The sequence below is a fragment of the Aotus nancymaae genome, unplaced genomic scaffold (genome assembly GCF_030222135.1).
Source record: "Aotus nancymaae isolate 86718 unplaced genomic scaffold, 86718_ANA_hifiasm-v0.15.2.pri h1tg000002l, whole genome shotgun sequence".
In the NCBI taxonomy this organism is placed as follows: domain Eukaryota; kingdom Metazoa; phylum Chordata; class Mammalia; order Primates; family Aotidae; genus Aotus; species Aotus nancymaae.
In genome coordinates, this window is record NW_026988413.1 from 62,346,302 (window position 1) to 62,372,578 (window position 26,277).

A 26,277-nucleotide genomic window follows, 5' to 3' on the forward strand; every position below is an offset into this window, starting at 1 on the left:
TTTCAAATATCATCCATATATCATAATCCTCCAAATATACACAAATATATGTGTGTATATTTGTACGCAACCCATATGTATATATCGGCTTGTAGAAATAATTTATAAACATTAAAATTTCAGAAATTTGGAATTTTAAAATTTATATTTATTGATACATAATGAAGATGTTATTTAAGGATATTTATATTTGAAAAGGTATTCTCAAAAACTTTAAGAAAAACCGTCTAGGACTAAACAAACAATTTCATAATGGTAAAACAGAAATGGAGGTAGTTACTTGTATCAATTTTACACTTTAGAGCAGGGGTCCCCAACCCCAAGGCAGACTGATACCCATCGGTGGCCAGCTAAGAACTGGCTGCACAGCAGGAGGTGAGCAGTGGGTCAGCCGGCACTACCATCTGAGCTCCGCCTTCCATCAGATCAGCTGCTGCATTAGATTCTCATGGGAGAGTGTACACTTTTATGAACTGTTCATCCAAGGGATCTAGGTTTAGGTCTCCTTATGAGAATCTAATTAATATCTGATGATCTGTGGTGGAATAGTTTCATCCCAAAGCCATCCCTCTTTTGGCCCGTGAAAAAATTTTCTTCCACAAAACTAGTCCCTGATGCCAAAAGATTGGGGAATGGCTGCTTTAACGTCAGTTAGACATGGGTTAAAATTACTCAGGCATTTTCCATTTGCTGTGTGACTTAGAATCTCTGAGCCTCAGTTTCCTCAACTAAAAATGAGATTAATGCACATCCGTGTAAATTATTTAGCATGATCACTAGCACTTATTAATTGATAGGTAACTGGTTATCCAATCCTTAAAATAATTAAGCTTCACTATTGTTCAGATATTTCTATGACCGCTTAACTCTCACACTCTTCCACATACTATGCTATTTTGCAAATTATGCTAAGAGCTCCATTATGAATAGTTCATTCTTTCTAAGGATGTAGTTAACAGAGTTTAAGCATATATTTGTGCTAAACAGAGGTAGATTTAACAAAATTGGCTTTGGATATTACTCTATGCCCATTCCTATTACCAAGGGCAATTACATTTTGTTCAGTAGAATTTCTATGAAATCTTAGTCCTCTGACAGTGAAGACCTATAAATTATAATCACTCTTGTTATCAAAGCAGTAAATATGCCATGATTGTCTCAATACAACAGCAAATACAGCATGCGTTAGTCAGTAGTTGTGGTAGAATTATACTGCGTCAACTGAAATAAGCTGGAAATATATTTCCTCAAATTCCCTTTCCTGTAGGTTGGTTAAAATTGGCTATCAAGGAAATCTGCATGAGATTTAGGAGGTTCAAATTAAGCTGCAACCATAATACTCCCCAGGTTATTCTGATCTGCTGGCCACCTTGTTAGTGTGGGCAGTACTTGGGCCTCCAAGTCCTCTGGCTTTCACCAAATCTCATTCATTAGTTTCTACAAGACTGAATCCTGATACTTGTACGGCTCCATGACAAAGGCATCAGTTTCTTCTTTAAGTCACCCAAATCGACCCAAAGAAGGTTAGAGGTAGTAAAAGACAGACTCTGGTCCTAGTTTGTGCTTGTGGGTCTCAATTTGTCCTTGCTCTTCCTACTTCATGTCCAGCTTTTCTTCCATAAACATCAACAACTGTAGCTACCTACAACTTCAGGCCCACTACCTATCTCAGGCAGTAGCCTTCCATAGAATTCTTGATTCAGAATTCTAGCTCTCATGATTATATAAGGTCTAATTCCCATAAAAAGACTCTTTTTTCATATCACTTACACAGCTGGTCTCTGATAAAACCATGATGAAAAGATATATCTTACAGCCATAGAATAGCTCATCGTGATATAAAGGGAACATGGATTTGACCTATCTAAGAATACACACATGCTCATTGTATGAATTAATGACCAAAGTCTTTAGTTAATAATTTTATTTACTTCTAAATATAAATGGTTTCTGCTTTTTAAATGCATATTAAATTCTATAATCAATAAGTCATATTAATTTTGGTATCATTTCAAGCATAATACTAAAAAACCTATCGTTTAGCATTGAATACATAACAAATACACATATGCACACATATATGCATACATAACAGTTAGATTTAACACCATGTATAGCATGGCCAGTAGAGTATGTTTTGCAACTAATTTGAATGTAATAGCGAGAAGCTTCACTGTAGTGAGAAATTTTCTGCCCTTAAAGCCAAAAGCCAAGATTCTAGAAATAGTGGCAAGTTTTCAGTGCTACTTTGCTACCAACTGGAAAGGCTAAAAGTAAGCAGATGTATATTAAAATTAAATGGTAGAACTTTGGGGAAGTTTCATAATGTCCTGTGGACATAAGAAGCTGGTGATTTTTATTCTTATTATACAAATGATTTGTTATTGTTTCTAAATCAAATAAAAGGAAACAGTCAAAAGTTGGTGATGGCATATTTGTCTTGAGACATAATGAATCTAAGAAAAATATTTCCAGAGTTCATGTTAAATACAAGATACAAGACAGTGGACAGTGTACTCTCACAAATGAGTAGAAATCTACTTACAAAGATTATCGAGTACATGTAGAAGAATACTAAACACAAATATTAGAAACTACGTAGCCAGGCGCGGTGGCTCACGCCTGTAATCCCAGCACTTTGGGAAGCCGAGGAGGGTGGGTCACGAGGTCAAGAGATGGAGACCATCCTGGTCAACATGGTGAAACCCCGTCTCTACTAAAAATACAAAAAATTCTCAGCTACTCAGGAGGCTGAGGGAGGAGAATTGCCTGAACCCAGGAGGTGGGAGGTTGCGGTGAGCCGAGATCGCGCCATTGCACTCCACTCCAAGCCTGGGCAACAAGAGCGAAACTCCGTCTCAAAAAAAAAAAAAAAAAAAGAAACTACCTAACAGAGGGACTTGGATCAACTTGCTAAATATGCAGTAAGAAGACATTGGCCATAACCTTTTTTTCTTAAGGAACTGCTCAAATCATGCTAATGAACCTTCCAGAGTATAAAATACTTAGTATATTTTAAAAGTATGTACACTGATGCATGGACGAATTATGGTGTCCAGTAAAATCTAAATAATAATCTGTGAACCAATGCCAAATATCTGATTTTCATTTCAGCCACTGAAGGATGCAATTGAAATTTCCAATAAAAAGGAACACAACTCAAAATCTCCATTTACTATAAATTGATGTTATAAAATGTCTCTATTTCAAGTGCTAACCTTACTTTTCAAATGAAAAAATTAAAATGCATTTAAATTTTGATCCTGACCCTAAAAGATTTCCAAAATTTAAGTTTATCTGCATGAGACTTGGTTCATGGCAATTCAGACATAATAAATACCAACTTATTTTGCTGTATTAGAAAACGTATTAATTCAAAATATGAATACCATCTAATTTCTGAAATACATTTAATAACACAGTTTTATTTGCCAAGTATCTTTTACCTAATATGCAAAACTTGCTTGTTTAGTTACGTGAAATGTGTACCTGTAACCAAATATGAGTTGCCTAAATGAGTTAATACATGAAATGCATTTAGATCAATACCAGCTCTCCATAAGTGTGGATATTATTAAAATACTTCTGAAGGCTAGAGTGAAACTGTAGTTATTTAGTTCAGCATACCATATATTTATCCACAAACAGATATACACAAAAACAGTCACATGCATATGAAAATTTATGATCATTTCTGTGACATGTAGTAAGATAAGGCTTTTACTGGCATCCATCAAAAATCAGTTATCTGTACAACTGAAGTGTCATCAAAATTCATGATGAAAATCATATTTAAAAATTGATAAACTGATCATATTCTTTTTTTGTAAGATTATCCAGAATGTCCATATAAAATTATAATCAATATTTTTAAAGATTGTAAAGGGTCTGGAATTTTACCCTACTTGTAAGATAACAAGTTAGGCTACCAGGTTCTTATGAATACTAAGAAAAGATTTGTGACTCAGGATTCGGAGGTAAAGGGCTTTATTACTCACAAAAATAGTACTAGCCAGAGTATTAGAATTTCTTGTGCTATTTCTATTGGGCATTGGGAAGAGGGTCAGGTAACACCTGCACATGTGATGAGATGCATTATAAGAGAGGAACTCTGGATGAGAGAACCTAAATATTTTATAATAGAGATAGCATGCTGACGTTTAGATGTTGGGGAAGATATTATGTTCATTGTACTGGACAGTGGGCATACCTGCCCTTTGCTCCAGCAGGAGACTTTCTCAGCTTCCCAAGGCCATTTGCAAATCAGTCTTTTACTTCAGAGGAAGACACTATCTTAACTGTACAAACAACTTTTTTTAAAAGTGTGTAAAAAGGTGTCTCTGCTTGTAAGATATGAGAAATGTGAAGATCCATGAAAAATTATATTCCAACAATTATACATAAGGATTTTAAAATTTAATGTAACTTTATGATTTGACAGCCTTCCAAATTAGAAGGTAATTCTAACTATCCACTTAATATAATTTTATTATGTCTCAATGTGCCTAAAACAAAATTTAAAAAATTAACGTTCATGTCAAATTTGACCTTTGAAAAAGTAATGAAATTCAAGGGTTGACATATGCATTTTGGAATGCACTGTAACTTAAGATGCATGTGCAGCTTTAAATTCTCAATTGCATTCACTTGGCAAAAATTAGTGCTATCGAGGTACTGTAATTTGAGCCACAGTAAACATGACAGACATTACAATATATCATATCATTAAGAGGAATAACAACTAAGGACAAATATATAAAAACAAATCCCTCAAGAATTTTAAAACGTCTCAAAGTTCAGGTGCATGATACTACACTTTGAAATGTATCCAAGAATCAGGATATTATGAGAGTCTGCTTTTTTTGTTCCTCTCAGATGGTTGAAATTTTGATTTCCAATGATGTTCAAAATATTTCTAACAGTCATACGGTTGCCATTTGGTTTTATTGAAATTTAGTGCAAAGAGAGATGGTTTAGTAGGATAAACAAAGAAGATTCAGAGAGCTATTGATTCAAAACAGATTCTTTTACCAGCTTAGAATGTATTCAGCTTTCATTTGCAAAACAGGGTCAAGGAAGTTAATCAATCAATAGAAATCTTACTGTGAATAACAAAGGGAATTTTAAGCACTAGGAAAATACCAAAAATGGGAGCAAAGGTAAATAACAGCAGTCAGAATACAGGTATCTCAAGTGCATTTATTTCCTTATTCAGGGTCTCCGTCCAATAGTATTATATACTGTATTTTATATATATATGTGTGTGTGTGTGTGTGTGTGTGTGTGTGTGTGTGTATATATATATATATATATATATATATATATATATATATATAACAGCTCTCAACAGCAATGGAATAATTCACGAGCATTTCACTACTCTAATGCTAAAAATGCCATAGCAGTTTGAAGGTTTAGAATCTACAATACCAAAAAAAGATATATTAATATGATGATGATGATTTGTTTTATATCCTGTACATTCAGTTCTACAAGAGAAAATTAAATTTTGATGAGTATCAGAAATGTCATCACCAGCACATGCACGCACATGTATGCACAGGCACACACACACTCTATGTAGAAAAAAATACATAAATATATAGAAAATCAATATTAAAATAAGAATAAGGGTTATCAAATAAAATATATATTTTTTAATCTGATAATCTGTTATATGAGAGAGAAAGAGAGCACAAGGGAGTATAACTATGTGCCTCAGGCTATAGATTTCCTCTTTAACAACAAAGTCCATTCTTTGTGGAATAGTTGCTTAAATTGCAGCTGCTGATTTAATATTATGCTTGATGCAAAACTGAGCAGAGAGCAATGATGAGTTATATTATCCCAGCTGCATGAGAGAATGCAGAGAGGTTTCTCTTTTCTGTATGATACCATACTCAGTGACATGGAAACTACGTAGGTTCAATCCAGTGGCATGTCCTGACTTCTGGTTTACTGTGTTGTTATAGCCATAGGAATGAGCTTTTCCTTAACTAGTCTTAAGAATTACCTACTCTAAAGGTGCATAAGATAAGCCAGTGTCTTGACCCTTCTTTTCCTATTGTAGCCTTCTATCTGAATCTGATGCTGCAAAGACAGCAGTTTACCCAGTGTGACTTGTTTAAAGGCACTTCATTTCCAGTGGACTTTTTGAAGAAATCAGTAGGAAATGGTAACGAGGCTCTAGAAATCAGGGAGACCAAGTGGGGAGGGTATTTGTTTACTTTACTATAAATGTTCAAGTCAGTTCCTATTTTGGTTACAATTCTGTCTTGGAGCCCTGATATCTGCAACAGTCAGTCGAGCCCTGATATCTGCAACAGTCATTCACACCCATTCTTGCGGTTATCAGTATAACAGGATCCCTTAGAAAGGAATTATTGTCCATAAGTCACAGCTGACTATTACTTACTCAAGATACAGTACAGAATTTCCATCAAACTGTCCCTGTGTCACTTTGCAAATCAGGTGCCAAAGAGAAAGCCTCTTTCTTCTTAACATTTCTTATTGCTTATTTAAATCATTGTTTAAAATAATAATGCTATTTCTTTTGTTACGTTTATTAAGGAAGGGATGTTACAAATCCCAGGTAGCCATCTAATAGCTATTTCTAAAATCACATATTAAGAAAGAAATGTAAAAATTACATCTGTAAATTAAAGTCCAAAAATAACCAATGAATGACATGAATCATCTTGAAGTGCACAAAATATATAAACTGAGATATTACTTAAATGAGGGTAACTGAAATTTAAAATGAATTTTAATACAATTCTAAATGAATAAAATATATTTGCATAAAAATGTATGAAAAACAGTATTAAAGGATCAATAAGGGTTATCAGCAAAATAGTATGAAATATATTTTAATGTTGAGTAGAGCTAGAAGAAAAATATATTGCTCCTTGAAATAAAATAAATGAAAACTTGTGTTTTCCTTTCACTACATAAATGTTAATGGAGAAAATTCAAAATCTTGAATTGATTTAATGCAAATGTGAAGAAATACCAAAGCACAAGTATTTCATAATGTTACAATTAATTGATTTTTTAAAACATTAGTAAGGCAATATTATCACACCACTGCACTTTTAAAAATATGTATATCTCAATGCACCTCTATGATAATGATTTATCTTTTTTCAGAATCTTTATTACAAGGTGCTGTGAAATGATTTGGTGTCATTTTATCAGATTCAGCAAACTCCATGTCTTAGATCCCTTTAATTAAGTTCCATAAAATCTGTAAACATTTTTAGTAAGGGTGGAAAATGCAATGAAGTTGCCTTTCCTGTTTGAAAGTATTGATCAGCCTGGCCAACATGGAGAAACCCCTTCTCTACTAAAAATACAAAAATTATCTAGGTGTGGTGGCAGGTGCCTATAATCCCAGCTACTCTGGGGGCTGATGCAGGAGAATCACTTGAACCTGGGAGGCAAAGGTTGCAGCAAGTCAAGATCGCGCCACTGCACTCCAGCCTGGGTGGCAGAGCAAGACTCCATCTCAAAAATAAAAAAGAAAGTATGCTTCTAACATGATTAAGTAATTAAGTTATCCTCCACAGGGCATTGTGGATCATGAGTTTATTGCAACTGCTGAACTAACTCCATCTGGGCTAATGCCAGAATTTCTTAGTTTTTTGTATTAATAACAGGGAGAGAAAGCGTGAGGGAGATAGGCGAGAAAGTTCCATAAAAGACGTGGGAAATGCTTTGAGGTGAATAATTTTGGAAATCACAAACACAAAATAAATCTGCTATCTCAGCCATTGAATGAGTTGATCCAATTATGAGATCAAATATGCCTGACTGGGTGATTCAGTTGTGAAATCAAATAAATCTTCCATTCTTATTATAATATGCAGATAATTTGTAAGATAACTAGACAAGTATGGTTATTATCTTCAATTTTCAGATCAAATCAAATTCAGAACAATGAAACACTGCAGTGGTCATGACTATTAACGAGCATTGAATTAATTTCATTAACAATGTTTTCACTTAGAAATTGTCCATACCACTCTATTACATATACTAATACCAGCAATAATGACTAACATTACATTTATTATTGTTATTAATATCACAGTTATATAATATTTTGCATGGATTTCTTTGAGCCTTACAGGAGTTCTGTGAGTTATTTATCTTTTTTTTTTTTTTAACAGAGTCTTGCTCTGTCACCCAGGCTGGAGTGCAGTGGCATGATCACTGCTCAATGAAACCTCCACCTCCTGGGTTCAAGCGATTCTCCTGCCTCAATCTCCCTACTAGCTGGGACCACAGGCATGTGCCACCATGCTTGGCTAATTTTTGTAATTTTAGTAAAGATGGGGTTTCACCATGTTGGCCAGGCTGGTCTCGGCCTTCTTTATTTTTGGGGATTTTTTTTGAGACAGAGTCTCACGCTTTCACTAGGCTGGAGTACAGTGGCAAGATCTCAGATCACTGTAACCTCCGTATCCTGGGTTCAAGTGATTCTCCTGCCTCAGCCTCCTGAGTAATTGGGATTACAGGCACACACCACCATGCCCAGCTAATTTTTTTATGTTTTCAGTAGAAACGGGGTTTCACTATGTTGGCGAGGATGGTCTCAATCTCTTGACCTCGTGATCCACCCACCTCAGCCTCCCAAAGTGCTGGGATTACTGGCATGAGCCACCTCACCTGGCCTGGTATAGAACTTCTGTCCTCAAGGGATCCATTCACCTCAGCCTCCCAAAGTGTTGGGATTACAGGCGTGGGCTACCATGCCCAACTGAGTTGGTTATCATTATATTTACACTGTTGATGACCTCATTGTGCTTTCTATTTACGCCTTTCCAAAAGTTCAAATTATGCATCAGTTAGGGATAGTATAAAATTTGATAGAAGAACACACTGTTTTTGGTCCACTATTACATAACGAGAAAAACCTTTGCTGTATTACGAAAGTGTAAAGTGACTTTCAATTGACGGACTCTCTACTCACCTAACTCTAGTCAGTCTCCTCTGAACTCTCTTCACAAGAAGGCCCTGACTTTCCAATTTCCATGTTCATTTCTGCTTGGTCCAGTTTTCACAAGAATCCTAGTGAGTCAGTTTACAGAAATTCTCCCACCCTTGATATGTGTGATCAAATTCCTACCCCACTGCCCTACTTCACTGTCAATATCTTAGCACCCTCACCTACCTTTAGTAATAATCCTGTCAAATCAATTTACCCAGAATTCTTATTACTCTGATGATCCATCTTGGAAATATTCCACCCACTGACTACCACTCTGCTTCTTAGCTATAAATTTCCACTTATCGTTGTATTCAGGATATCCTGTATTAAGCTCAATCACTTACCCCTATTACAAAACTTCATTGTAGCAGTACCCATGAATAAAGTCTGCTTTACCATCTTTAATACGTGTCATGAATATTTTAACATAATAACTATATATTTAATATATAATTTTCAAGGATGAATTTCCCGTGTTTGCTATTATATAGGTATTAAGGACAGGGAATACATGTGCTTTGTGATCCTTTATCTAATTTCCTTTACCTATACACAACACTGCAGCTAGATTGGGTCAGTCTTTTCCCAGGAACTCAGATTCCAACTCGAAATCCTTCTAAACATATACCTTATTGTAGGCAGCTGTAACAAATCAATCAAGTTGTCCCTTGAAAATATCTATGTATCTATACAGATATCTACAGTTTGATTTATGTCTTTAGGCAACACACAGAATAAATGTATTCTAAATCCTAATACTTGTAAATACAGAAAAAAAAACTTTTAAACATATTGCTTTCTGTTTTAGACATCCCCAAATATCAATTAAACATAAAGTTGGCTGGGCACGGTGGCTTAGGCCTGTAATCCCAGCACTTTGGGAGGCCGCGGTGGGCACATCACGAGGTCAGGAGTTCAAGACCAGACTGCACAACATGGGGAAACCCCATCTCCACTAAAAAATACAAAAATTAGCTGGGCATGGTGGCTCATGCCTGTAATCCCAGCTACTTAGGAGGATAAGGTAGCAGAATTGCTTGAACCAGGACCCGGGAGGCAGAGGTTGCCGTGAGCTGAGACTGAGCCATTGCACTCCAGCCTGGGCTAGAGAGAAAGACTCCATCTCAAAACAAACAAACAAATAACAAAAAAAAAAAACAATAAAATTATATAAAATTATATATTTTTAAAATTTGGTAATTCATTAGAATTATTTAAATGATTATAACTACTTTTCATGATCTGTGCAAATACTTGGCTATTCCTCAAACCAGTCACCCACTTAATATTCCTGACAGTTTACCTTATAAAAAATGGCCTCTATCTTTTTACAATGGTAAAACCATTGTAGGGATTGCTTACTATTCATCTTTTACTCCAGAGTGCCTAGGAAAATTCCTACTACATGGTCCTTTTTCAATCCATATTATTTAAAGGATGATTACATGGAAGGAAGGAAGGGAGGGAGAAAGAAGGGATAAAAGGAAAGAAAAAGATGAAAAAGGAAAAGGAAAGAGATAAAAGAAAAAAATGGGAAGAAGAAAAGATAGGTAATTTAATTATGACTCAGAAATGGAAACATTTCATATCATTTCAAGAATTCAAGAGGAATTAACATGAAAATCAACCTGTAAAAAGAAGTTGACTTATTGAATAAAAGTATGTACGCTACAAGATTACATTTTGTTAGTTTTTGCATATATAAATAACCAAATAGACCATATTTTTGCTTAAGAAATATTATTATTTTTACACACATTCTATACATAAATCTGCCAGTGTTTCCAAAACTGAATACTATGATTTTACTGCTAAAGAATGATTAAATTTACAAGTAAAATGTGGTATTTCATAGAACACTGAACAAAAGTAGATGACAGAGTAACAAATTACTCATGTAATTACTACAGGTGGAGCATCCCTAATTCAAAATCCTGAAATCTGCAATCCCCCAAAATTCTAAATGTTTTGAGCACCCACAGGACCCACAAGTGGAAAATTCCACACTTGACCTCATGTGATGGGTCATAGTCAAAATTCAGAAACACAGCACAGTTTTTTTCAGTATCTCTGAGGGAAAAATAAAATTACCTTTAGGCTATGGGTGGGTATATGATGTATATGAAATATAAATAAATTTTGCCTTTAGACTTTGGTTCCATCCTAAAAATATCTTATTTTATATATGTGTGTGTGTGTGTGTGTGTGTGTGTGTGTGTGTGTGTATTCTATCTAACCCCTTCCCAACAAAAAAATTAGAAATTTGAAACTCTTTGGTCCCAAGCATTTTGAATGAAGGATACTTAACCTGTAGTAGGTTAATGCTTACCAGGATGTCTTTTCCAGCCCACTTGCATTCATCTCTTCTGGTGTAAGATACTGGCCAGACAATCTAAGGACAGAGAATAAACGTTGTTTTATGCCAGCTAAGTTGTCTAAGAGATCCAATACCATATAGTCTTTAGATGACATTAGGGCAACTGAAATAAAGAAAGTTCCATAAAGACTGTTTCAGGAACCTTTCACTTTAGACCATCCAGTGGTGTCAGTTAATTGATGTGGACATGAGTCATTGATTCTGCATCTGCCCAATAGCCTTTGCTGTATATAAAAGTTGAGCAAGACAGAAACTGATGTAGACAATAGATCTAAGCAGTATAAGGTGGTAAGAACAGGAACGCAGATTGGGAGATGAAGATCATCTTGAGAGGATGTGAGAATTTAGTGAAGAGAAGTAGAAACTGTCATAGAATATGGCTCAGATTCTTCTAAATTAGTCTTTATCATGAAATAGTGATTTTGCAATTTTAACATTTGGGTGCTTTGGATACATTTCCCTGAAACAAATCTCAGCATGACATGTTACAACAAGTAACTGAAAGGATTAAAAAAAATATTTAGAACAGAAACTTCTCTTTTTTCTCCTCTCTACTTTTTTTTTTTTTTGAAAGGGAAAACATTTAAAAGTAACATAGTATATGTTAGAGAAATAAAGGTAGATAGAAGAAGCAAATAGTTCTAAAGGAAAATTACCCTCTCTAATGTAGGCTAAAAGATTAGTTGAGAAACAATTATTTGTGTTTTCATCCTATATTTAATCTTCATCCTTCCAAAAAGTCCCATATTGTGTGAATACAGTGACAGTAGCAGATGAGCCATGATGTTAGTGGTGGTTTGGAGGACAGTAGATTCATACCCCCAACAATATTACTCCACATACTCTCATTTGATTTTAATATAAAATCCCCTGAGAAACTCCAATGACTCCTATCTGTATAGAGGCAGAACTATTTTATTCATTTTTTATTCATTTTTCCTTTCTAATAATATGACTAAGAGTTAATTTCAGTGGAAAAAAGTCATATATAAAAAAACAGAAATGATAGCACTTAATCATTCATGTCTGCTGGAAAGCTTTTAGTCTAAAATGACTGATTATCATTCATTTGGGAACCTCCAGATAATTCAATATAAATGATCATCAACTTGGGCAAAGGCTGTGATACTCAATCTGGAGAATTACAAAGCAAAACAAAACACATTTACAAGCAAGGATTTGGCACATATTGAAGTAATGTATTATGATGACTTGATAAATGCATTTCAGGTCCATGTCAAAAACTATATACCCCAAAAATTATTGGATAGATTTTGTTTTTTGTTTTTTGTTTTTTTTTTTTTTGAGACGGAGGGAGTCTTGCTCTTGTCACCCAGGCTGGAGTGTCATCTCAACTCACTGGATAGGTATTCATTTTTAATATTAAATTCTAAATGTGAGTATTCTATTTCATGTGCTTTCCTTTTCACATTTGTCTGCTTATGTAAATTAAAATTATAACTGACTTGTTCCATGGGCTTTTACAAAGTAGTCATGTAAAAAACATTCAAGATCAATAAATGTATTGTTCTTATAATTCACTTTATTACTCTGACTGCTGAATTTCTAGGAAGATTGCTAGGCAATCCTAGCAGTTGAGTCTTCACATTGGATATGGAAAGGCAAAGGGATCTATTTTTATTTAAAGTTTATAATGTAAGAGGGTAAAACGTAACTTTTCTCTAGGGCATAACAGTCAATACATGACAGTTAAGATTTATTGACTTTCATATTCAGCTTTCCAGCTAAATTGTGATGAAATAACTGATTGTTAAAACATATATATGTTTAAAAATACAAGTTACAATATATAAATGTATATATCTTTAAAAAGACAAGTAGTATTCTCATAGTTTCCTAGCTCTTCTTGCCTAACTGTTGAGACAGTGTGGACCTCATCTGATGATTCTCTATGATTCTTTTATCTAAGTAAAATATTTATAAACAACAATTTGTATAATATTCATGCTAAAAATTCTTATACTTAAAAGGGTCTTTTAACTTTCCATAGTTCCAGGGTAAATAATAATAATAGCAATCAAAAAGTTTAGAAATCTGACATGAGTAAAATTAATTTCGATGTAGACATGTTCTTTTGGAGAGCAATTTGATGAGGATAAGTATAAGCCAGTAGAACAAAAATAAATGTATGTTTAATATTCTTTTACATATGCACTTCCATAAAGAATGATTACTAACATTTTGGTTGGATTTGTTTTACTGTTGATTGTTGGAATTCTCTTCTTCTTCTTTGCTCAAAAATTTCTCAGTTAAGCATCTAAATTTCTTATTCTCATTTTCAAAGTGCTTCATAATCTATTTTGTACTTTTTATTCCTTATGCCTCTACACTTCTACTCATGGCAGGCCCACTTAAACATGTTATATAATAAGGATTTAGGCTTTAAAGAGAATGTACCCTTTTATCAAAGCCAAGAATCATTCCACGGTTCTTCCAAACCTGAAGATGTATTTTTGCCTCTAAGAGGGATTTGCCTAGCATTTACCCATAAGATTACTATTTTATCTCTACTGTAACCTTGTAAGGTCATCACCAATTACTTATAACATACCATAAAGCTCCTGTAGTGTTCATCACAATAAGAGATGCTTAGAAGAAAGCTATTCGAACATTACATATACACAGGTTAAAAGGAATATTAAAACATCCCAAATATAGATAAACAGATGTTTTATTTATTTATTTATTTTTGAGGCAGGGTCTCACTCTATTGGCCAAACTGGAGTGCAGTGGTATGATCATGACTCATTGTAGCCTTGACCTCCAGAGAAATGATTCTCCTGCCTCAGCCTCTAGGCTAGCTGGGACTACACCACGCCCAACTAATTTGTGTATTTTTATTTTTATTTTTAGTAGAGACAAGGTTTTACTATGTTGCCCAAGCTGGTCTCGAACTCCTAGGCTCCAGCAATCTGCAGGCCTTTGCCTCCCAACATGCTGGGATTACAGGTGTGAGTCACCACACCTGGCTGATATAAATTCTTAAGTAAATTGGGTTCATTTGTATAAACAATGTGATAGAATTAAAATTAAATAATGTTTGTAATAGGATGTTTTAAAATTAGAAATATGCCTTCTATTATTAGTAGAATGATTTCAAACTGAAAGGCAAGAGCTATCACAAGAAGACCATGATTTTGGACAAATCATTTATCTTTTAATTCATTACTTCAAAATAGTTTATTATAAGTGTTTGGTGAAAGATACTATGATATATTCTGAGTATACAAATGGCTGTGGGATTTTTCTCAGCTATAAAATGGTAGATTTTTATTGTATGATTTGATTCTTTTCAGTTTTAGAAATAATTGAATAGTTTAACCATATTCAGAACATATAGTCACAGACAAATGTTAAGTAAGTTAAATATATCATCTTAGGTAATCTATACTCATATTATCTATCTATAGATATATACATACATGAATATCACAAAGTTATAAATTGTTATAAATGCCTACGATTTTAATTGATAAAATCTAAAATCAATATACCAAATTTTTCTTAGTCAACTTAGGTTTTTATATATATATATGGAGGTTCACTCTTGTCACCCAGGCTGGAGTGCAATGGCACAATCTCTGCTCACTACAACCTCCACCTCCTGGGTTCAAGCCATTCTCCTGCCTCACCTCCCAAGTAGCTGGGATTAAAAGCGCCCATCACCACACCCAGCTAACTTCTGTATTTTTAGTAGAGACAGGTTTTCACCATGTTGGCCAGACTGGTCTCAAACTCCTGACCTCAGGTGATCCACCACCCTGGCCTCCTGAAGTACTGGGATTACAGGTGTTAGCCATCGCACCTGGCCTGTTCTGCTCTCATTTTATAAAGAATGGCTTTCTTTTGGTAAAATGACAACAAAAATCTGCTTATTTTATGATATTTTCAAAAGACTAAGATAAATATTTTTATCATTTCAGAAAAACAAATGAATAACCAGAGTTTTTAGACAATAGATAACAGGTATTTATTCCTATCATCTGAGGAGGCTTAGAAATCAATTGAATTGCAGCTACTCAGGAGGCTGAGGCAGAATTGCCTGAACCCAGGAGGCGGAGGTGGCGGTGAGCCGAGATCGCGCCATTGCACTCCAGCCTGGGTAACAAGAGCGAAACTCCGCCTCAAAAAAAAAAAAAAAAAAAAAAGACATCAATTGAATTGAAAAATCAGAAACAGAAATACCCAAAGTGATGTTTAAATTTGCATATCACAATTCTTAAATACATTATAAGGGTATTACCATTTTATATGACTCTCTATATAATGAATCAAATTTCTTTATGCCGTGGTCTGATTTTTAGTGTTCAGGTAATGGAAGAAAAGAAAATGTCTTAGGTTTATGCTATACTCTATTAAAAAATATGAAACAGCTTTGAAATTTAACCTGTATTTTATCCCAAAAGCTACATTCTCCATCCAGAACAAAAGCTTTAAAAAATTCTGTCACATCTGGGCCGGGTATGGTGGCTCACGCCTGTAATCCCAGCACTTTGGGAGGCAGAGGCGGGCAGATCACCTGAGGTCAAGAGTTCGACCTCAGCTTATAATATAGCTTACTAATGAAATAAGCCAGAAATATTATAAAGAATAAAGATAAAACTTACATCCTGTTGACGCCTGCATGACATTTTAAAAAATCTGACACTTTGATCTTCTAGATCAAGGTTTGGCAAACCTTTTGTTTAAAAGTCCAGATAGTAAACCGTTTTTCTAGGCCAGATGATACTTTTTGTAACTACTGAATTCTGCTGGTGTAGCACAAAACCAGATATATACAATATGTAAATGAATGAGAGTGCCAGTGTTCCAATAAAACTTTATTTACAAACACTGGTAGCATCCCAAATTCGGCATGCTGGTAATGGATTGATGAATGCTTCATTTTCTGGAAATATATAAAGAGACACAAATTTATACCTACATACATATACATAGTACATGAAGTCAATTATGATGTATTGCTATGATGGTTCAAGTATTTACTTTTATGTAGGAAAAATAACATAGACATTAAAGGATAAGGTGAGGTTCATATTTCTTATAATGATTACTACAAATACTGCGGTTTCTGCCTTGATAATTTTTTGATTTGTTGCATCAATTGATTCATTATTGTCATTTTCATTTGGATCAGAAAAGACAAAATATTAATTAAAACAATTTTCTGCCAGTTATCTTACTTTTAAACCGCTAGAGAATTCTATATAACTTGTGAGGCTTCAAAATAACTATAGTGCATATATTAGAATACTGATACCTTTTGAAAATCCTTGATATTAACCAGGTTGAATGCAAATATGTGATCCTTTGCTCCAACATACAGTCTACTCCGTTCCTCATCCAAAAGGAAGGTATGATAACTGGAGCTGTTGGCCAAGCCATTGAAAGTGATCACATTGTTGGATTCCAACATTTCTGCAAGGTAACAAAGCAAAACATTGGATATTAATGTGAGGCACTATATGAGCACAGACTATTGATACATGGTAACCTGACTGTTGACTGCTGTAGTTATCAATCAGTGCTTATTCCTCAGGGTACTAAGAAATATACTGGAACCAATATGTGTGCATTTTATCAAAACGAGAATTACATTCCTATTTGCTGGTATCATACTTAAGATGGTATAGTCCTAAAGAAGAGAGGAAGAGAAATAGAGAAATAACTTGTCTATACAAACTGATCTGGCAGAATTTATTATGTAGTAATGGATTAGAATGATCAATATTGTATATAAATGTATTTAATATTACAAAAACTTTTTAAAAGTGGTTTCATTTGCTCCAAGCCATTAGATAGCGTGACAAACACAGAAGCTAACAGAATGGGAATATGGAGGAAACATCCAGTTCAACCTGTTAGGTTCCTTGAGGCCTTTTTAATTGAAATATTTTAATATTTCTTTTGGAGCATTAAATCATTCACTGTACCACCTAAATTCTTTCAAGCATTTTGGAGCTGATATATAGAGAGAAACTGAGCTGAAGCATTTATGAAAACATAAATTAAATTTACCATCTGACTTCAATTTTCCATGTGTTTTTGCTCTCCAATTTGCTTCTGCTGTGAATAGGCAAATACTAAACATTATACCTACACTTTAGTGACAGGAACATTTTCATATTAAAAATAACATTAAAGTCCACTTCTGCATTACGAAGGTAATTGTTGGCTTTTTAAAAATATGTTTTAAAAATATGTTTTGCTCAAAATTATATATATGTATATGTGTGTGTGTGTGTGTGTGTGCACATGTGTGTGTGCATACACACACAGACTCCACCCCCACGGGATAAAGTTGTTGAAGATTCTCCAAAACTGTATGTCCTGAATCAGTGCTTTAGACTTTTCAAGTACACATTTAGTAGAAAACTTTCGTCAGCATCCACACAGTGTAGAATGCCATGTGCCTTCGACAGGAGAAAGCTGCAATGTAGACCTGTCCTCTGTTCCAGCTGTTAACATCAGGAAACATATATTAGCCACGTGATCGACTGCCTTGCTTTATGTATTTGTCCTACTGACCTCTTCGTTTTATCATCAAAAAATATAATTTCAACAGAGGATAAAATTCAAACTCTTTAACTTAGCACTAAAGGTCAGGTCACTACCGTTTAAGTTTAGACCCTCTCCCAGTACTTCTCATTGTCCTGTATCATGCGGGAAAGCATGCCCTGTGTTCATTCACTCCTTGGCCCTTGTTGCTATTTTTCCTGACTTCAACAGCTACAGAATAGATTCACGCTTAAAGCTAGTTCAAATGCTACCTGCAAGAAATTCTCAGAGAGCATTACATTTTGCTTGAATTACTCTTATAACCTGCATCCCACTGTCAATTATTGCAATCTTATCTACCAGAATGAACATTTCCTTAGGAAATATATAATTAGTAGCTCATCTTAACTCACATGGTTTTTTTCATATTACCAAGTCAGTCAACAACATAAAGTGAAATTATCTATCTTTTTATATATTTACCTATCCTATAGACAAAAATTGTTAACAAATTGTTAAAAGATACTTTTCTCATTTCTTCTTGAGAAACAGTATAATACTGGGCTGGTCTTACTCCCTACCCTACACCCCTCTCCAAAAAAAAAGAAATAAGAAGAAGGAGAGGAAGAAAGGAAGGGAAGGAGGGAGGGAGGGAGGAAGGGAGGAAGGAAGGAAGGAGAAAGGAAGGAAAGAAAGAAGGAAGGAAGGGAGGGAGGGAGGAAGGAAGGGAGGAAGGAAGGAAGGAGAAAGGAAGGAAAGAAAGAAGGAAGGAAGGGAGGGAGGGAGGGAGGGAGGGGGGAAGAGAAATGGATCAAGGGAAAGAGTTATTTATGTGACTCACAGCTGAAATAAATGAGAGCTGTTAGTCTCCAGAGAGGAAAGACAGATAACCCACACATAATATCTGAATAGAAATGGCATTCATTTCACTGGCACCCAAAAGATTATAAATGATCAATGCTACGCTACACAGAATCAATAAAATACTGAAATTTCAGGCACTCTGAGCTGTGTAAGGATGGAAATAGGGCTGCTGCCAGAGGCAAGGGCTCTATCACTGGATATGTTCAGGTCCTGACTGAATGGTCATTCAAGGAGATCTGTTTATCAAATGGATGCCCTTCATCCTTCCTTCCAATTCTAAGATCTATAATTCTACCTCAATTTGAGAGAGGCCAAACTTAAAAAAAAAAGAAAGAAAGACAAAAGCAAAAGCCCACAAACTGGAAAAAAAAAAAAAAAAAAAAAAAAAAAAGAGCCACCCAGCCTAAACCAAAAAAGTCACAGAGAGATGTTAAGCAATGAAAGGGTCATGTAGGAGATATAAGAATGATTTTAATTGCAAGGAAACTACAAAAGGGAGTTCTAAGCATCAGTTGGAAGAAGTTGTAGGAAAATAAATACTACAGCTATAGATTTTGGAGTTATACAGTTGTAAGTAAGAACAAAGGCATCACCACAGTACTTAATTATTAGGTGTGCAAACTAGGAGAAGTTCCTTAAACTCCCTGGGCCCAAGTTTTATAGAAGATGGGAATAATGTACCTTTTAAGAGTTACTGAGGTGAAATTAGATAATGCCTGTGAAAAGCCCAGAACAAGCATTTCCTAGTAAGCACTCAATTAAATATTTCCTGTTTGTATAAGTAAAGGTTAAATATTTGTAGGTTGATATTCTTGACCAGATGTAGCAAATTACAGTCCAGATGGCATAGACTGAAAACAATGTATATATATATTGAAAGTATATATACTTTCAAATATACTTTCAGTAGATGGAGTAAACTGAAAACTATATATATATATATTTTTTTTAACCTATCTTACCAAGTTGTTAACATCAGTAATTTTGTGTGATAGAGAGGAAAATAAAAATAGCTATATGTTCTTTGATTTACATTTATATTAAATGTAATGTCATTTTAAGAACAATAAAGTATTCCTTCTTGTTTTCCAATTTATATATTCTCAATTCTAAATAATAAAAGGAATGACTTTCTATACCACAGTTCCAAACAATGAAAATATTTCCCTAATTGAAAAATATGTTCCAGGGTGAATTCTGTAAATTAGTTTGGACAGAATTATTGGTTCCTATGTACAGACAACCTAGGAAAGTTTTTGGTGGTTTATATATGAAATCATTATGAAAATAAACCACAGTTTTAAAATGTTACTTCTCAACAGTTTGATTTTTTAAAAAAAGACAATACTTTCCTGGCGTATGTGTTAGCAGTTGTTTTCCATTGCTTTCAAATGTGCTTAATTTTGTCTCATTATTCCTTTCACTCCAAATTCTTTGGATGTTCTTCTCCAACACAGGCTTTTTATATTGCTTTATAACTGAGAGAAGAGTCTTAAAAACTCTAATATCAGTGAACAATTCAAATTCTGGATTGCTTAGGTTATATCGCCACTTTCCAGGATGAGATTAAATAGAAATTGGGTGAAATATCTGGGTTAAAATCCGACACATTTTTTTCCAAATCTAGTTCTCGGATTCTTGAGTATTCTGTTTTCCTCAGTTAAATGCATGACTTTGATTTTCCCAGATGTAGAGACATCTAGCTGCATCAGATATTAAATAACATTGAATCTATTCCTTCAGAATTTTAAGTCTTTCTTTTGTTTCAATTATGTATCTTACAATGACATAAACTCCTTTGGGAACTATAGTAAAATTGAGTAATGTGAGACGTATAGTATTCTTCTACCTTCTTACATCTTGCCTATGCTCATATTCAGTTAAACAACAACTGTTATTTTTTAAAAACAAGCTAAGTTTCTATAAAATTAATTTGACTATGGTGAATCTGAGTAGGCCAAAGCTTTTAAAGGCATTAATTCTCTTTGAGTGTAATTGTTTTTCTCTGGTTGAGAGATTACTTCAACTTCTACATGCTGTGTCAAACTATAAGAGAAGTAAACTTGGATTGTAATTAAAGATGCCATTTCAGAACACTCTTTAATAATGTATGTATTCTTAAGTTTGAAAGGTGACTAAAGAAGCGTTCTGTTCATTCCAGATTCACCAAATGATTTACTGTATTTACAAGTTGCTTAATGACAAAATGGAAAATATACTGACTGTAAAACCAGACAGAGGCATGCAGTTTGTGCTCCATAAGTGCTAAATATTGTCAACATTCTTACTATTATATAATATAAGACAATGTGGATGACAAGCTTTAGTGTATAGCTTGCCTGGCAGGAAAAATCAACTTACATAATTTCAAGTAGTAGTGTTGACGGCTATAAATAGATTGTACTCTTTTGTGATGTAGTTTCACAAAGTAGAGGCGTCTCATGAAATTCAAGATCCTTATATATAAAGTCCATTTGATAGATTTATATTTAAGAGTATGTTACAAAAGAACAAATTTTAATTGTTCTATAATATGCTACCAGTTAATCATGAGAGAAAAACCAAAATATTTTATAATGAGTCAATTCTAATTTTTATTTATCCATAAATTTTCATATTTGCCTTTTCCCAGAGTAATCATAATCTCTACTGTATATTTACTTTTAAAAAGAAGCATGTATATTTACTTTTAAAAAGAAGCATGTAAAGGGAGAAATTGATAGCAATCACTATCAGTATAATATTTGAGAGAATAAAGGTTATTTTATAAACTAGTGTTCTTCTTATGCATGTGTTTTGTTCTTTGAAAAAAAAAAACTACATTTACACCAAACTCATAAATGATGATTGGGAACACTTACAACAAAATCATAAATCATGATTCACCCCTACATAACAAAATTGTATGGTTCCTGTTGTGTTCTGATTGTCTTTAGGATGAACACAGATTTACAAAGATGGTTACGTTACAATGACTGAGTTAGAGTCTCAAAAAGGCAATGAAATGAATACAGATTTCTAGTTGGCAAGAGTGCCCAGAACTAGACTTTTTATAGTGGGATGAAGAATTCCTGTATATTTGACCTTAAAATCCAGACAATATCCATCCTGTTCTTTATATTTCTGACTTCTGTTATATTTCTCTGTCTCTCTTTTTCTCTTCTAAGTTTTGTAACATGAAAGGTAATAGGACCTCACCAGTTGCTGGACTCAAATGAATTGCCTGTATTCACTGATGGCTTTAGGCTTATGTCCTTTTTTCCATGACTTGAACTTTGTCCTTTTCACAGAATAGTCAAAGATCCCATTGAAAGTAGTCAAAGGCTGGGTCTATATGATGCCAAAACATTTTGGCTAAATGATGACAACATCTAGATATTTGTAAATATTGGAAAGTTCAGTAAGGACCAACAATTTTAGATCCTAGATTTTATTTTTAATTTCATCAACCAAAAAGGAACTAAAAGTTCACAACTTTAGTTGTGAGGCTGAACTAAAAGTTCACAACTTTTTCTTGCACTATAAGAACAAAAAAAAAAACTAAAAAAACTATAAGAACAAAAAAGGACTATTTGCTATCATTGTCACTTTATTAAAAAAAAAAAGTGGGGGGAGCCATTTTATTTTATGAACCAAATGATCAAAATGAACAAAACACAAACAATGAATAATCTTCAGACATAAACAAATTTACATAATTAAAACATTCCATTTATTTTCTTTATTTCACCAATGACTAGTTTTTAACACCTTACTACATGAAAGATTAGTACCTTTCCCCAGGCTGATGTTTGGCAAGTGCTGCTTTAAGGTAACTGTGTGGAGGATGAATTCTTGTTACTGCATAGACAGAGCCAGTACCAATGGGCATCTATATGCTTTTATTTATTTGGTGATGCTGGGTATATTTTCTCATTCTACAATGTTTGCTAAGTATTGTTTGAAGAAACTTATTAAAAATTATCTTCTAACTTCTATAGCAGTAAACACTTAAAACATGCATCAAGCTTACACATCCTGATCAGAAACTGACTTTTACTTTGACTAGTCTCTCCAGCCTGTGCCAGAGGCCACAGCAGTCTATGAAACACAGCTGTACCACCTTTTCCTAGCACATGTTTCCAAGCTCTTCTTCCAACTTGTCTCTGTATTTGTTGATGTTCTGTGCTCTAATGTCTCTATCCATTGAATTTATGCCAGGATTCTCCTCTGCCAGGTGCTTATTTTTATTTAATATGAATAATTGTTTTTACTTATATAGACTTTATTTTTTTAACCTCTATTTTAAGTTCAGGCTACATGTGCAGGATGTGTAGGTTTGTTACATAGGTAAACATATGTCAGGGAGGTTGGTTGTACAGATTATTTCATCACCCAGTTATTAAACCTGGTACCCATTAGTTATATTTCCTGCTTCTCCCCTTCCTTCCACCCTTCACCCTCCAATAAGCCCCAGTGTGTGATGTTCGCCTCTATGAGTGCATGTGTTCTCATCATTTAGCTCCCATTATAAGTGAGAACATGCGGTATTTGTTTTTTTCCTGAATTAGTTTGCTAAGGATAATGGCCTCCATCTCCATCCATGTCCCTGCAAAGGACACGGTCTCTTTTTCTAAGGCTGCATAGTATTCCATGATGTATATGTACTGAATCAAAGTACAAGATACATGTATTTGAGCTTTGGACAACTAGTAAAGGTTTATTCTCAGCCCAACGAGCTCCCACAGTTCTAGACCTCACACAAGACACTAGTGTCCTAGACCACGTTATCAAGAAGAGACAGTATATTTTTCCTCAAATATGCTTATAAAGCTTCAAGGGCAGAACTATCTATTATATGAATTTATTTTTCATTTTGTATACTGTAAAAAGTATGTAATGTTCATAATCTAATTTTATGATTCAGATTTTTATCACTTAACAGTCATTCCTTACTAAGTCAACAAAAACACATTTAGTCTATATTATGTATAACAAACACATAGACCTTGGCTAAAAACTATGTGGAGTATAAAGAGTAATAAAAACCTTCATGGAAAAGTAGACACCCTCAGAGAAGCAAAACCAAAATCAATAACAGCAACAACAAAAAGACGCTAATCATAGTTAAAGAAGTTAAAAGGAGTTCATTCCCACTTTTTCTCAAGAAGAAATGGACTCAGATAGGCTTTCAGAAATATCTTAGGTCACAGAGCTAGTATGATGTAGAGTTAAGATAACTGTTTCCATCTGACATCAAAGGTCTGGGTCTTTCTGCTTTTCCCCATTATCAGTTCTAAGGAGGGTATATTTTGAAAAATACTAAGAACTGATTTTTGAAAAGTTACCTCTCACTCTCATATAATTTGCTTTAGCTAACAGCTCTTGAATATTTATATTATTTTATTTGCTCTATTACTTTCTACACAGTAATAACTTGGTGGGTAATCTTATCTACAACAATGCTTTCATCACTAGCAGTGTTTTGACATGTCTCAAATATACATCTTCCAAGAGATATTTTCCTCCAAAGTCCAAACAAAGGCTTACTAGAAACCTCTATTTAGATATCGTACAAACATCTCAGAGTCTGCATGACTTAAACAGAATTCACTCCTTTTTCTTCTTTCCATTACTGACATCGTCACCTTTCTGTATGTTTTAAATTTGTTGTAAGTATCAATCAACACAGACCCATGCAAGCCAGACCCTCTTCATCATTCACTGATCTGATCCATCACTTCAGTTCGGCTTAACACAATAATTTGTCCTGTATTTTCTTTTGCTTACATACTCACGGCCACTGTCCTAATTTAACTCCCCATAACATCTTCCCTGGGTTGTAGTAATCATTTTCTCACAGAACTTCCTTTCCCGGTTTACACCAACAAAACATGTTATATACTGCCTCCAGAGTAAACTTTCTATAAAACAAATGCACTTTCTACTGGTGAAAGATGACAGAGTAAAACCATGTGTACTCTATCTCCTTCCTTCGACTCTCATGAAAAGAAAAAAAGATGAAAAGGAAAGTATAAGAGGAAATATACATATTAAATGAAGAAATAACATCAATGTGATATCAAGTTATTAAGGGAATATTTCAAATATAATAAAATTTGAAACATTTTTATATAAATGCTGAGATCTGGTATCTCTCCATATATTCCAAGTAGTATAGAATTAATAAGCAAAGGGTTAACATATCATAGAAATTACATCCACAAATGCTTTTATTACAGAAACATGCTCTAGAAGTCTACAGGACTATGAGATTATTGGAACATGTTCATAAAGATTGGAGGTACAGACTGAACACAGTGGCTCAAGCCTGTAATCTTAGCACTTTTAGAGACCAAGGTAGGAGGATCACTTGAAACCAGGAGTTCCAGACCAGCCTGTGCAACATAGCGAGATCCCATCTCTATTTAAAACAAAGCAAACAAACAAAAATGTCCGTGCATGCTTGAGGCTAAAGAGGGAGGATGGCTTAAGCCCAGGAATTCAAGTTTGCTGTGAGCTATGATTACAGTGTGAGATCCTGTCTTTAAAAAAAAAAAAAAAAAAGTAGAGATATAGGTAAAGTATAAAGGCATGGCCATCATTATTATTATGATCATTTCAACTAACATGTGCAAGCCAAGCCAGGTACTGTCCTAATCTCTCTCTCTCTCTTTCTCTCTTAAACACACACACACACACACACACACACACACACACACACAATTTATTGTGTATGCATTATCCTTCCTCTAAAGGATATCACTGTAGGTAAAGTAGTGTGAGGGCAGAAGTGAAAGGTACGAATACCAGACTATCCCACAGGGTGTTTCTGATGGGGCTTCATGAGAAACACACCAATCACACCAATCAAGATATGAAGAAAAAAAATGAAGTGAGGTATGTTCTCAGAAGAAAATATATTAAAGATCACAGAGTGCGTTTAAAGTCAAAACAACAAAAATCATAGGCTGTAAATTCCTCCAGCTCGCTTCCTCATTGTCAGAAGGAGGAAGCACGTTCACTGACATGTAAATGAACAGCATAGGAAAGAAGAGGAGTTGGCACAAGAAACAGAGGATTAATTCTGGTTGCAAAAGTTCCAAACTAAGTAATGATAATATTTTGAAAGAGATGAATTGATTAATAATAGAAATGAAAGTTAGATAAGGAAATAAAACATAAAAATAGAGTTAAATATACAGATTGAAAAGTCTCTTACAGAAGCAATAATTAATGGAACTTACTAAATAAAGAATACATTTGGAATTTATGTGGAAAATGGAGTCATTTACAGGAGAAGAAATCAGGTGGGCCTCATACTGCCCAAAACATTATTTGCCCAAAACCAGAGAAGAAATCTGCACGAATAACCAAGCGAAAACATTTGTGACCCAGCAATTTGTCTTTCAAATGAGAGGGGCATCACCAGTCACTCTCAAACAAGTGAAATTTAAGGAAATAGAGCAGATGTTCAAGAAACTATAACAATAACAACTTGTTCATAATGAAATTCATTCAAATAAGGCATGAATCAAAATCAAAA

The 26,277-nt window shown here is 34.2% G+C and overlaps 1 protein-coding gene across 5 annotated transcripts in view; it reads right to left on the reverse strand.

Annotated features, from left to right (window-relative positions):
* Positions 1-26,277, reverse strand: part of SEMA3A (semaphorin 3A) — a 497,295-nt gene that overhangs the window by 144,813 nt on the left and 326,205 nt on the right. For all 5 annotated transcript variants that reach the window (XM_064375108.1, XM_064375121.1, XM_064375130.1 and 2 more), the window contains 2 exons: positions 16,651-16,808; positions 11,322-11,384 (listed from right to left, as the gene is read on the reverse strand). In XM_064375108.1, coding sequence (XP_064231178.1) covers positions 11,322-11,384; positions 16,651-16,808 — 221 coding nt within the window. The remainder of the gene's footprint in view (positions 1-11,321; positions 11,385-16,650; positions 16,809-26,277) is intronic.